The sequence below is a fragment of the Paramormyrops kingsleyae genome, chromosome 8, assembly GCF_048594095.1.
Source record: "Paramormyrops kingsleyae isolate MSU_618 chromosome 8, PKINGS_0.4, whole genome shotgun sequence".
NCBI classification, from domain to species: domain Eukaryota; kingdom Metazoa; phylum Chordata; class Actinopteri; order Osteoglossiformes; family Mormyridae; genus Paramormyrops; species Paramormyrops kingsleyae.
Window position 1 is genome coordinate 18,029,607 of NC_132804.1, and position 13,879 is coordinate 18,043,485.

The 13,879-nt window shown below is 46.1% G+C and overlaps 1 protein-coding gene across 12 annotated transcripts in view; it reads right to left on the bottom strand.

The window, feature by feature from the left end:
• The window catches only part of LOC111854512 (nck-associated protein 5-like), a 44,642-nt gene that overhangs the window by 13,718 nt on the left and 17,045 nt on the right, over positions 1 to 13,879 (bottom strand). For 4 of the 12 annotated variants that reach the window (XM_023832570.2, XM_072715377.1, XM_023832552.2 and 1 more), the window contains exons 2-3: positions 4,214 to 4,308; positions 1,926 to 2,063 (exon numbers count right to left, since the gene is read on the bottom strand). In XM_023832570.2, the coding sequence (XP_023688338.2) occupies positions 1,926 to 2,051 (126 nt within the window). In that variant the 5' untranslated portion in view covers positions 2,052 to 2,063; positions 4,214 to 4,308. Of the gene's footprint in view, positions 1 to 1,925; positions 2,064 to 2,300; positions 2,446 to 4,213; positions 4,309 to 8,044; positions 8,463 to 13,879 lie in introns of those variants that run through there. The other 8 variants (XM_023832544.2, XM_023832528.2, XM_023832607.2 and 5 more) reach the window with 6 other exon arrangements.

A 13,879-nucleotide genomic window follows, 5' to 3' on the forward strand; every position in this document is an offset into this window, starting at 1 on the left:
ACACTTGGGCCCCTTTCCGCAGCAAAGTCCAGGTTCGAGCAGAGTAATGGTGCGATTTTCTCAAATGTTTATTCACACATTCAATTTTCCATTCACTTATCTTTGAATTTTTCAAGAATGCTTGAAATCAAATAAAATAAAGGCTACCAAGAGCAAACATTTTTTAGATGACTTTGGAAGCTATTTTAGAAAGGTAGACGAGCCAATTAGACTCTGATGTTCAGCTTGAGTTGACGGCCACAGAGTCAAAGGACTGTAAGCCGAACACTCACTGATTGTAATCTTGTTGAGGATTAAATTGTATTTGTGGATCAGGGTTTGCTGAAGACAGAGCAGAACGAGCTGCTAGCAACTGGAACAAAGCAATGACGATGTAAACGACGCACCGTGAACCTTCATCTAAAGTAACAAGCCAGAGAGAGAAGCAGCATGGGATTTATGTGGCGGCAGGAGGGGACGGTTTGGGGGGGATTCCTCTCGTCATTCACACTTTGGCAGAGGGTTGTATAAATTTGAACTCAAATTCAATACAGCATTTTTTCGTAACGCTACACAGTTCAGTGGACAAGCGTGAAAAATGTGAAACCCACAGCGCCACAAGAGTCAATATGATTAAAATGAAATAGACATTAAGGACCCGCTGAGGGCAGGTGACAGTACTTAACCTGATCAAGGTCAAACAGAGACGTTCTGTTAGTAACTCATGTTAGGCTAGATCTTTTTTTTTAATCAAGCTCTCACCATCTTTCACTTAGGGAACCTAAAAAAACTTTTTTAAAAAGAAGTACTACCAAGCAATTACTATAAATACATCATGTTGACTGACAGACAGACAGACAGACATCATGCAACTTACTAGTTCAAAAGGTTTTGAACTGAGGGACCACAGAAACATTTTTGGGAAATTTGATAAAATGAATCATCGATACTCTCATACATACTATGCAATCCATGATACAAAACCTCTGGCACCATCTCACAGCAAATTAAAAAAGAAATAACAAAAATTCCTAGTTTATTTCTTTGCTATTGATTACAAAAACCCAAAAGGCAAGTAGTGTCCAACCTCACAAGTGGGTGGAACAATACTGGCAGCGGAAAAACTAAATACAGACAGGAAAAATCTCATTAACTGTATGTCCAACAACAAAGAAAGTCTTTAGGCAATGAAAAAAAGGACACAGGTTTTCATTTCAGTACTGCCAGACTGAGATCTGTTAACCAAAAGGATCTTTGATGTATGGCCTCACTGTGTGCAAGTGAAACGTCTTATCCGTGCATATGCTTATTGCTGTGAAATGTAAATGATAATATGTATAGTACAACTATATACAAAAAGAGAGACAGAATGTTGGAAATCTGGACTCTACCTTTAATTTATGCCCTATAACTAACAATGGTTTCCAAATAATGACTGTAAAGCCATAGTGCCACAGATATCTTTAAATCAAGACATAGTTCAGTTTGTTTTATAGCGAAATACCTCTATAATGCATTCTGTTTAATAGTCTACAGAGGAGGAAACCGTAAATCCGCCACTATCCTTGCATGAAGCCTTTTCCATGACGTTTGATTGGGCGTGATTGGCTTTGAATGCTAATCGAAATGACACAAAGCAAAAATGACAGTCAAGACAATTGCTCAAAAAATTCCCTTGAACCATCTTTTTAATTAAAGAGCATCATTTAAAAATAAGAAAAAAAATATCCCTATTCAAAAAAACAGCACACACTATACTAAAGTCTTAATTTAGAGAGGAGCACTTCTTTGTATGAAAAACATTTTATATTTTGGGAAACTTAAACCCCAGCTGGCTATAGTTTGTATTTGCACTCAGTACCACACAAAGTATACTCTGGCATGACGCAAAAGGCCCTTTGTGAGCAGAGGTGTCAGACGGCGAGGTCACCCAGATCCACATTTACCTCCAGCTCCCTCAGCCTCTCCAGCAGCTCCCTGCTGCTCTCCAGTTCCTCCAGGAACGGCTCAACATCGCCCTCTTCTGACTCCAATGCCTCATCACAGTCTCTGGGCTCGTTGTCTTCAGACATCTCCACCTGAAACTAAGGCAACAAACCAACGCCTGCTTGGATCACTGGTGTCATTGCTTACATAAGCAACTACTAAAGTAAAAATTAAATAAAACAGGAGCAGCCTGTGAGTTTTATCGAAAAATAGGAAAAGCTTGGCTGATGCAGCTGGATGTTCATAATGCTATTAATTATAATATAATATAAAAAATAAGTGCAATTCTGGTGGCATTTCTTCAACACTAATGGCAGGAGGGTAGAAATGCTTACATTACATTTCGCTTTGGGCAGTAAAATGCTCACCGCTGCCATTCGACCCCCTCCCACACCTGTCATGTTCATTAGTCACAAAAAGGTGCTGCGTGATACACACACCTGCAATTACATGCTTACTCAGAGGTCCTCTCTGTACTGCCTGGGACAACACAAAGTAAAAATACAATACAATATTAACACAAAATACAACTTAGCTAGTAAGAAGAGAAGTGCCAGAACAAGAAAAATGATAGAATGGCAACAATAATAATCTACACCCTTGGGCTGCCCTTGAAAGGCGATCCTGTACATATTATTTATTTTATATATATTATATATATATATATATATGAAATATTAAACAAACGATGATGCAGAAATAAGGCCTTATCTAGAGTCTTGAGTTGTCACTGGTAATAATCTTCTCTCGGTTCTGGACGGACTTGGGCCCGAGTTCTCGTGTGGTTCATGTTAGGTTCCTCCCCCTGAATCTTTCCTTAACAGTTCAGTCACACGGTTCTCTAGACCAGCGGCTCTTAAACCTTTTGTCTGGAGGAGCCCGAAGAAGCACTGCCCTTTCCATACAATAAAATTTGCCTGGGGGCGGGGGGGGGGGCGGGAGGGCTGATCCTGGAAGTCCGTCGTGTGACCTCCTCTCAGTTACCTGCAGTGTGAGCCCCCGGGGGAACAGGGGAACACACCCCACAGTGTGACAAGCACTTAGGGCCAGTTCAGCAGGACGTACCATGGCTTCTGCAGAAATATATTGCTGACTAACTGGAAAAGGAAAACACTAGCAGGTGTGATACAAGAAAAAAAAAAGTTATTCTTTAGAAAATCTGAATGAGAATTTTCACACCTATGGGCGAGTATTATTTATTATTGCTATAGATGTCTTTCCATTAGGTCATTTCCCAGATATTTCCTAAATAAATTTTGCCTCACAACATTCCCTGGATCTGATTTCCTCATTATAAATAATAACAGCAGTTATTAAAGTAGTAGGAGTAATTATACACGTCAGGGGTTGCTGGATGAATGAGCCTGGACAGGTTGCTATGAAGGTGAAACTCTCCTCCGTTGGACTCGGACCACACTGCGGCGCCCTTCCAAAGGAACGCGGGAGAGACGGCGCCGGGTTCCGGAGACCAATCGCAAGCCACTGCGGGAGCCGAGTGCGCAAAACACGGAACCCAGCAGAACCCGATCAGGCAATTACGCAAAGCCGTAGGACCTTTTAAGAACCATCCTGGATTTTTATACCAGAGAAGGCATGTCCCAAGAATCAATATGCTCAGCCTTGGTCTTCTGCAAACAATAGAGCAGAAGAATACGGTGCCTACTAGTGGTCACAAGGTGTAAAACAAACAACAAATACTATATCAATATAATGGAAGGGGGCACTGCTAAAAACAGCTACTTTTGACCGAGGTATGTCCTTGCAGGACTCAGGAGTATAGGAATAGGTAAGAGGTATAAATAGGTCCTAATTTAGATACATTAATGGTCCCCTAATGGTTGTGAAGCGCTTTAGCCAATCAATACTCAACAATCCAGCCCATTCTCAGGCCTGAACAAACTCTGGCAACAAAGCAGAAAGGCTTCCATTCTCATCACATTTCCCCCCCGATATTTCCTGAGTTTCAGAGTAAATAAAATGGACTTACGAGGATCAAAACCAGCCTGGTTATCGATTCACTGGATATTGGGGTGTCTGTGCTATCGACAGACTGCTCACTTTGCTTACATGAATGGACACGCGTTTCGCATGTTATTATATGACTGAGAGTCTCATGTCACGCACAATTTGATTGATACACATCTTACTGCTTGGCTGCACCCTCCGGTTTCTATGCCCTAGACACACACGTGTGTGTGCGTGTGTGTGTGTGTGTGTGTGTGTACAGCAGTTAGAATGACCCCCACACCTTTGCACCTGGCTTTCCTCAGAATGGAACAGATGGAGGCGGTGTTGTCAGCCCTCAGCCAATCTCTCTGCAATCGCTGTCTGACGGGCAACAACCTGCAGGGGAAGAGGAGAAAAAATTAGGATCATTTTCACATTTGTCTCACCCCTCTCCTTTCTTGCACCGTGTGGTTCTCCTTAATGATAGTGCACTGAAAACCTCTTACAGACTGATAAGAACAGGGGCTGCTCTCCGCGGAGTAACCAGCCTGTCAGGCCACAGGGTGCAAAATCTCTTCCTGCTGCCTGCATTTCGCAGCAAAGTGCCAGGTTTTACCAGACAGAATTCGTACAACAGCCAACTGCATACAAACTGCAAAATCAAGCCAGAAGTCAATGTGCCAAACAAGGGAGCAGACAAACATTAACGCCACCCTTTCGTGTTTAATCCATCCCCCCTCCCCCCCTTTTTATGAAACGCCACGCTGGAGAAAACAGAAGGTCAAACACAAAGTCTGTGTAGCATGTAGCCTCAAATCAGCTACAAACCGCTGATAAAATTATACTGATGGATGGAATGATGTCATCCCAGCTGTACTGTACAGTTTCTCCCCGCTATTCTATAAACTCCTAGGTGATTACGGCTCCACTGGGTCCCTGCGTCCCCTGGTGAGGCGGCAGTGTGGTCCTGCTTCGCTCTGACTCAGCAGAGCTGCTGTGTGATACGGCGAGCAGGACCCCCACGCCAGAGGACCCAGGGCCAGAGAGCGAACCATGTGTCCTGTCGACAGCCCAACACAGACCAGCGGGAGATAGCCAGACGCGACCATCATGGAAGAGTGTGCTACATTAACACGGCCAATCAAAGCCACCATCCACCATAAAGAGCCTCTCAAAAAACAGGGAAAAATGTAACAGTAGAGGAAATGCATGATTCAACTATGCGTTGTGGTCTGCATTACTGACACTGAGGGACACAAAACTTCCTGACCATAGCACTGTCACATCATCAGCAAAAACATATTCTAATTAATTAGACAAAGCAAAAATAAAACACACACACACACACACACACTCATTTGATTTCATAATGGGAACAAACACACTAATTACTTTAAACACTGCTGTTAAAAAGGATTGAGTCTCCAGGGTGGACTCAACCACACAAAAAGAAATGAAGGAATTAATTACAAACTGAAACTGCAAAGAATGCAATTTAATATATTTTCATTTTGCCATGACACGCCAGCGTCCTCAGAGCCTCCAGCCGCTCCGGGGTTAACCCCACACTATCCATCGCTTTGGGCTCAGTTGATCCCTTCAGATCACGGTGACCCTAAATTACATTATCAGGAAGCGGCAAGTGCCGTCGTTCCCCGGAAGCACCCCCAGTCGCATAGGGGGGTTCTGTCCCGCTGGCGCCCCCTCCGGGCCGAGTCGCACAGCAGCGACATTGTAACGGCCCCGGGACACGGGAGGAATGTTCATCAATTCATGGGAGCCACAAGAAAGCCAGAATTAGGAGATGAGAAAAATGCAGATGAACAGAATCACAGAAGAAAAATGGACAGTGGCCTTAATAGACTAGTATTTTTGGAAGATTGTTGCTGATTCTCCAACACTGTCCAGCTGATCTGCAAAAACGCAGCGCGCTCTGACCTGAATGAAGGTCAGCGAAGGGGAGCTCCAAGGTCATTCGGGGGCTCTGAGGCACAGACATACCAACCAGGAGCCCATTCAAGGCACATTCACAACGTCTTTAGTCGTGCCGTGCATTGGGGTGGGGGTCCGGGAAGGGGCCGGGGGGAGGACTCATGCAGGGAAAGTTAGGATCACCTGTTTGCATTTCTCAGAAGCCTCACAATGCTGCATTCTCCAAAACTGCCCGGAGAAAAACATCACATTTACATCCATGTCACACTACAGTTAAAGCCTCCACTTTAAGGGAGCCAACTCTAACCCATCATACTGGGAAAGGTTCATGGGCTGTCATTTTAAAGTTTGATGCATCTCATACAGAGTCATGACATCCAGAACTAATGGTGGCAAAATGGCTCAGACTTCACAGATTAGGAAATTAAGTTCAAATTAGTCAATATAATTAGTTTGAAATGATTGGTTGATTCTATTATAAACAATTTGATTCAGCTAAAAGCTGTGAAAGTCACAGTGTCAGAGTTAATGCACAGCAGTGCAAAATTTTGTTTGATTAATGTAAAAATGCATGAAATTATGGGCCACAAACAACGTTGTGGTGATGAGAGCGGATTAATGTCTTCACATTTCTAACTCAGGATACATTTTACATGGATTTAAAAATAATACTAATAGTTTGAAATGACATATAACAACAATTTGGGATTGACATTTATCATCATGGGGGTAAAATCACAAGTTGCAGCTTCTATCATAAAAAAAAAAAAATATTGTCACTAAAAATCTTTTTCCTCTTTCTGTACATATTTCAAACTGAAGTGATATAATGATATACAATTCAAAACAAACCTTTTAGCTAGACTAAATGCCCTTTAACATACTTTGTAGATACTTCAGATTATATATATATATATATATATATATATATATATATATATATATAGCACAAAGTTTCACTAATCTAATCATTCTTCCTGACTGAACAGTATCTAGAAAACAAACCGCATTTCCAAGGCAGCTAAAGTTCTACAAGGAAAATTCTATCCAAGCCAAACCAGAGGCTTTTTTTAAACTGACCCTGACCACAGAGTCAAAAGCAAATTATAAATCCAGTACTAAGTGGCAGCTTCTGTGTTTTTACAGTCTGTTTATACCTAATGGAAAGAGGGCTCTTTTTCAGTCAGGCACTCACAAGGATCACTCGCGGGTCCTTCTGGCATCCCCAACATCTGTAGGACTTCTGTTTAAGGACCGATCTCACGGCTGCCGGGCCGGAGTCTCTCGTTACTCCTGTTCATTTTGATTCAGAGTCATTCTTCCGTCACCAGGTTCACCAGAGCACAGCCCTTGGGCCGATCCGGTTTCGGAATGGCAGGAAGTACAAGCAGATCCTGCCTCCCGCCCCTCAACACACCTGTCATACGACGCAATACGCATTCCTATCCTGGGGACCACTGGCGTGGCCAGTAAGGTAAACCAAAAGCCGGGGAAATCTAACTGACCTGGGTGTACAGTACAAGCATGTCTTACCCACTCAGTCACAGATCACCGCAGCCAAATGGTATCCCCAGACAAAATGACACAGAAAGACGCTGACACGGGAATTTTAAAGGACCGTAAGGAATCTCAGGCATGCTGCACGCTGTGTAACCCGGCTGTGTAATTAGCACCGGAAAAAGCAGATAAAACATGTACAAATCCCATCATATGCGAGTTTACCGACTTCAGCAACCATGCTGCTGTGAAGCAGAACAGAACAAGGGCAAGAGGATACAGATTTGTCTTTATGGGGTGGGGGGTGAGTGCTTAATGGGGTGGGAAGAGGCCCTGTGGAAAATGTATCCTTAATTAGCTATAACTCGCACACTCCCCATTACCATGACCAGCCCTGTGGGGGGCCCGTTGCTGACGACGTGTGCCCGGGGGGGGGGGGAGGGGGGGATTCCTGACCCCCTGCCCCTGAGCCATCCCGTCTCCCTCTGTTTGCCGGCATGTTATCCTACCCAAAATGCCGCCTGCCACAACCACAGTCAAACCCTGACAGGCCCAGCGAGCTTGGAAACAGGAATCTGGCTGTAAATTCCTTAAACACACAGATATAAATGCAACACACACCACAGCAGCCGGGCCCAAACCAAGACCGCGGGGGACGTACAGCGACTCCCCACTTTACGATGCTCATGGAAACAAGCAGTACCTTCCTTCCTCTAACGCCGACGTCCTTCCTCACGGAAGCTCCGCATCGCTATCCTCTCAGCTCCCCCAGCAGCAGCGTCCTGGAAGCCCAGACCTGCGATTCCCAGCATGGGCAGCGCGGGCTGCACAAACCGCCGCCGCTCTAACGCCGCGTTGCTGGCCAAGCCGAGAGAGCAGCCTCTCCTAGCGCCGCGCAGCCGCCTCCCAGCTCTCCTTCTGCACGCCGCACAGAAATTACCGCCGCACTCCTACAGCATATTGTGTGGCTGCGCCGACAGGAGAGGCTGCCATGTCTCCCATTGTTCCAGTGGCTGAGATGAGAGCGTGAGAGAGCGAGAGAGCGAGAGAGAGAGAGGGAGGGAGAGAGAGAGAGAGAGAGAGAGGGAGAGGGAGAGGCAAGCTTCCTGGACTGCCAGGCCCTGCCTACTACAACAGCTGTGGGTTCCCCCCTCCAGCCTCTCCTCCCTCCCCCCCCTCGCCCACTGCTCACGCTACCGCTTGAAATTAACCCTTTAGCCGCCGGGGTCGGAGGGACCACAAAAGGCAGCCGCGGCTTCAAAAGGAACAATGGCAGGCGAGGAACAAAGCCAAAGGACCGGGCAGGAAATCCGGCCAGCCCCGGGGCCCGGCGCACGGCTCCGCCGCGAGCGTTTTCACACCCTGCTCATCATCACATGAACTGGGGACTGCGCTGCGGGTCACGATGGGGGGAAAGGGGGAAAGAAAAAGAAATCATACATTTTGGATTTGGTGAGATGTTAGCAAGGCAAGCAGCCATTTTCAATTCCAGCAATCCTGCTCAACAGAGTTACGGGGTAAAAATCCATAAGGCGACGCTGGTGTTTGGGAAGCCAGCCATTGTGATCTGGGCGACTTAACCACCTGATTACCAAACCTTGAGGGACTGGTAGGGGGGGGGAGGTGAGGAGGAGGAGTTTATTTGTGTCTTGAAAAGTGGGGTTAGCGTCGAGACAGCATGTGACACTGGACAGGTGGGCAGGACCCACGCTAGACCCCCCCCGCACCGGCCCACAGAGCGTGACAGAAGGAAGACTTAGCCAATCAAAGAGGACAGAATTGTTGTGCACTGGTGTGTGTGTGTGACGAGCTGAAAGCTCCTGCCCCCCCGTGACAAAAAGGCACCTTTCTGATCCCCGAAAGGAGTGCCCAACACAGACCTTCCTAAAGGACACCCCCCCCAAAGCTGCAACAAACTATCACATAAAGCAGCTAAGCCAACCCCCCCACGCCATTTACACTCAAGGAAAATTCCTCAAAATTGCTGCAATTATCCAGAAAGGGCTCTATAGTACTATAAAGACACCAAGGGTTAGGAGAAAAGTATTTGAAAGACAAAAGTCAGGGAGCTAAACGCATCCAGCGGGCAGCATAACTGGACGAGGACGTAATGAATCAATTAACCACCTACACACTTGGGCCCAGAATGAGGCTTACAGACATTTAAGGCAGGGACTCGAGGCGTGTTTGGGCTTAACTGGGGAAGGGGGGGGGCATCCCCTCCTGTGACATAACATACCTCCTTTATGACGTCAGCTTTATTGTCAAATCTGTGCCAGATTTCGAAGCATGAGCCTAATAAAAAAGAATGTGGCCGAGTGCTGCGCGGAGCTCGTAAATGCTAATGAACTACACGTCCACGTTCTGCACATTCGGCAGTCTGGAAGTCGGGCACTAAATGAACGAAGGACTGGGGGCAGACCCCCCTCCCCACACACACACACACACACACACACACACACGCACACACACACACACACACAGTAAACAGAACACAAACCATATATGGCCCATTTTGATTATGTTCGACCTCAGTAAACTAACAGGAAGTCGACTGATGCCTGATAAACATGATCAAAAACACTATTAAAAGGAAATCCTGCATTGAATCCTACAAGCGGCAAAGAGCATCAGCCACACTGGACCAGAGACATGCATGTGCGCCGTCATGACGACACGACCAGTACCGGGAGGAAAAAAAAAATTACTCTCAAACTGCCCAGATTCTCATATTTTGGTCTCCTGTTTCTGAAATTCCATCCTTGGCAATCCAGGGCGTGGGTGCACACGCATGTACACGGCAGGCCACACGCGCGTCTCTCTCACCGTCCTACACGTCGGACCAGTTGACCCCATTCTGAAGGATTTGTCCCACAACTGGCAGGGGCTTAAGGAATGGCTGCACCATGGTCTGAATCTTCCAGCAGAAGAGATTTAGAGCTACAAAGCACCATTGGCTCATCTGGTGTAGGGAGATAAAAATACCAAATTAAAGCATGGAATTCAGCGGTAAAGAGGGGAAATAATCTCTGCATTATACTGTAACCCATATACTGAATTTATAATGAATTGGGGGGGGGGGGGCACAAATGAATACCAGCTCTGACCGGTGAATCTATTCTTCCTAAAACATTGTCCACTGAGGCTACAGATAGAGGATCCAAGAGGGGGGTCTCCCAGGATCACGGCAGCGCACCCCGTGTTTCAGTATGGGGGGTGACTGTCACTTCCCCGATAGTTAATCAGCACAGTGATGTAATAAACACAGACAGCTGGTGACCCCCCTCCCTCAAGCGGCCAGCTGAACAGACCCACAAAGGGACAAGCTGTCAGTCCCACAGCCCAGCCCTGCCGGTGCATGGCTTAATGAAGGGGCACAGGGATACAACCACCAGAAATCAGCTTCACGTCCATCAATAAATGAACATGTATACAAAGAAGCACAACACCCACCCACCCACACTCACCCAGCCACCCACCCACCTACACTCACAGACACACACACACACACACACACCAGAGTGGTGTTACATGCCTTGTGCATTACAGACTTTGTATCGCCGCCGATTCTTTGCACTTCTGCCAAGACTGAACTCACAGCTCACCCTAAATGAACCCAGCATCTTGCAACTCAAGCCGCTCACATCCAGCGTTTCTTCAAGAGGCATAAAGCACCCCCCCCCCCCATCATTGCAGAGAGTACGGCTTTAAAGCGCAGCTTCTCCCTCCGGTCCAAATCTTTCGTGACGGTCCCTTGGCTCTCTGCCACAAAGATCCCCACAGAGTCGTTAACGGGCACGTTTTTCTAAATGAGTTTTGAAATTTATATTCCTCCCAGCGATTGGGCACGAGGAGGGATGAAGCGGCTCTTTGTTGGGGGGGGCAGAGTGTCACCCCCCACCCCCCATCCATAGCCCTCCAGAGCCCAACCTGGCTCAGTCTGCAAGACGCCGATATTCCAAATCTGGGCCCAAACCTTTCTCCTCCATTCCGCTCAGCTGTTATTACCCCCGGACCTCGGAAGCGGGGCGTGACAGAAGTGGGGGGGGGGGGGGGGGGGAATATGAATGAATAAGTAAATAAGAACAGGACAGACGACTGGGCTGAAGATCAAAGTGCTGCTGGTTGTGAGGTGGGGAGGGTGTGTATGTGTGTGTGTGTGTGTGAGGATCACAGGCCTGACAATCTGCTTTCTCCGCAAAGCCTAATGCGGCTCTCTGCTGCGGGAAGCGGAGGCTGCTTTGGTTGTCGCATCCAGTTTGGACCTTAAATATGCAGCGCTGACAGGAACGGACGGCATCTGCACCTCTGCCCATCCGCAGCCGCGATAAATCACACGTCCGGCCGTAAACTTACAGGGAAAGGAAGCGTAGATAAAAAACGGCCAGCGGAACATCAGACAAGTACGGGCGGGTGAAGGAGACCTCGATCACAGAAAGCCGCGTCAATTACAATCATTGTGGAAACAGCTTTTGGATGTCTAATTTCAGTAAATGGGTGTTTAAGTTTAAACTTTACGGAACACAGGTGGCAAAAAAAACTCATTTAATTCAGGCTGATCTACCACCATTCACAAGATGCACAGTGTCGTCTGTAATGGGGGGTGTAGGTGCCAGGGGGGGGCATGTACCATTATTTGGCTTCATTAATCCCACCCCCAGTCTTTTGCATTAAAACTGACGTCCTACACCCTTGTCCATAAAAACAATGAGGACCATGCAGGTACTATGGTTGATGGTCCAGGAGCACCATGACTGACAGCTTTCCTTAGTGGAGAAGGATTGAGTGGAAACTGCATGTGGTCCACAATGTCAAACTGTAGGTCACAAGCACCTGCTCCCCAGGTTTAGCACTAATCGCTACTTTATAGCCATTATTTAGGTGTCAGTCGACGTACAAGATGGAGACCCCAGCTCACAGCACAGAAAAGTGGTTTGAACGCTGTACTGGTGGGTGCAGCTGTGTTTCGCCATAGCTGCTGGTCCACGCGAGGCGGTCCTTCAGCGAACCGTGGCGAACCTGCCAACCCCCCCCCCCCCGCCCCCCCTGGGATGTTTCGGTTCGAGGGCCTGCAGCTGTCAGACGACACCCGAGCCAACGGCCGCACACCCGACACGAAGACCTCTCCCACCTTCAACTGCCATCTTGGAAAATGGAACAAATGTAACACAGACAGCAGTTAAAGATTTAATTTTCAAACCGGCAAAACCTGTCAGCCACTGAAACGTTCTTTCCTGAGGAGAACAGTATCAGAAAAATTACTAGTATTACTATAGTAAATGCAAATGTGTCAAACTCAGGGCCCATTGCCTCGTTACATGTGACCTGGGTGAATTTGTTTAAAAAAAAAAAAAAGGTTCTAAATGTGGCATTATAATTTTACTAGGGCTGTCGATCGATTAAAAAAATAAACAAATTAATCGCACGTTGCACTGAATTAATCGTGATTAAAAACTTGTCACGATTAAGCTTGTCGTAATGCATATTTAAATATAAAATCAATCACCAAATTAATGTAGAATAATCACAAAGTATGTATATTTATGACACCGTTGTTTAATAGCATCTTTAATCAGAGAACTACACAGAGAACTTTGCAGTCTGGTAGTAGTTTGTCACTGTAGCACGAAGACAAGTCTGCCGGTTTATTTTGGTTTGTGGCTACACAATATAGCGGTTCCACCCCATAATGTACTGTGCGATGACATCAGCTGCCCCATAATGCACCGCACAGTGACATCGGTTGCCAAGTTCTATTGCCTCTGGCAAGAAAGAGTTTCATGGCATCCACGTTATAATTTAGCCCCCACACAGGAAGTAAACAAAGTGCAGCTGTGTTAATTGCGTTAACACGTAAAATATTTTAATCACAATGATTGTGTTAATTTTGACAGTTTTACTACAGAGGGCATTTGGCACTGCACTCTTCTTGCTGAAAAATTTAATGGCTTGTGAGGGCAACTCAGAACAGACAGAATAGCTGAACGAATGTGAGATTACAGCCAGGTGAAGCTCTGTTCATACAGGCATGACAGTTTGTTGCCAGATATTGTTAATCTTACATTAGACCAGTAATCACATTTCAATGAGCACCATTAATCTTCAATAATTTCACCATGAGTGAACTAATATTTTAAAAAAAGGACCTCTCTAAGTTAAAAGAAAATTGAAGGGGTCTTCTCAGAGTTAAAGGTATAATGCATATTGATTGGCCTTGTAACAGAAATGAGTTTGACACTCCGGTAGTAAAGTAACAGAATTAATCAAGACACAGATGGAAAATCTCTCTCTCTCTCTCTCTCTCACACACACACACACACACACACACACACATGCACACTACCGTGCGTGTCATGCTGTTTGGCATTCGTGTCACCCAGAGGAAATCACACACACGCAAAAGGAAAAACAGGGTGAGAGATGGATGGGAGGAAGGAAACTATTTTTGATGACAACTTGAATAATTCATCAAGAAGAATCTCAGATTAAAATAATTCATTAACAGATGGCATGTTGTCTTTCCATTCTAAATCCCATT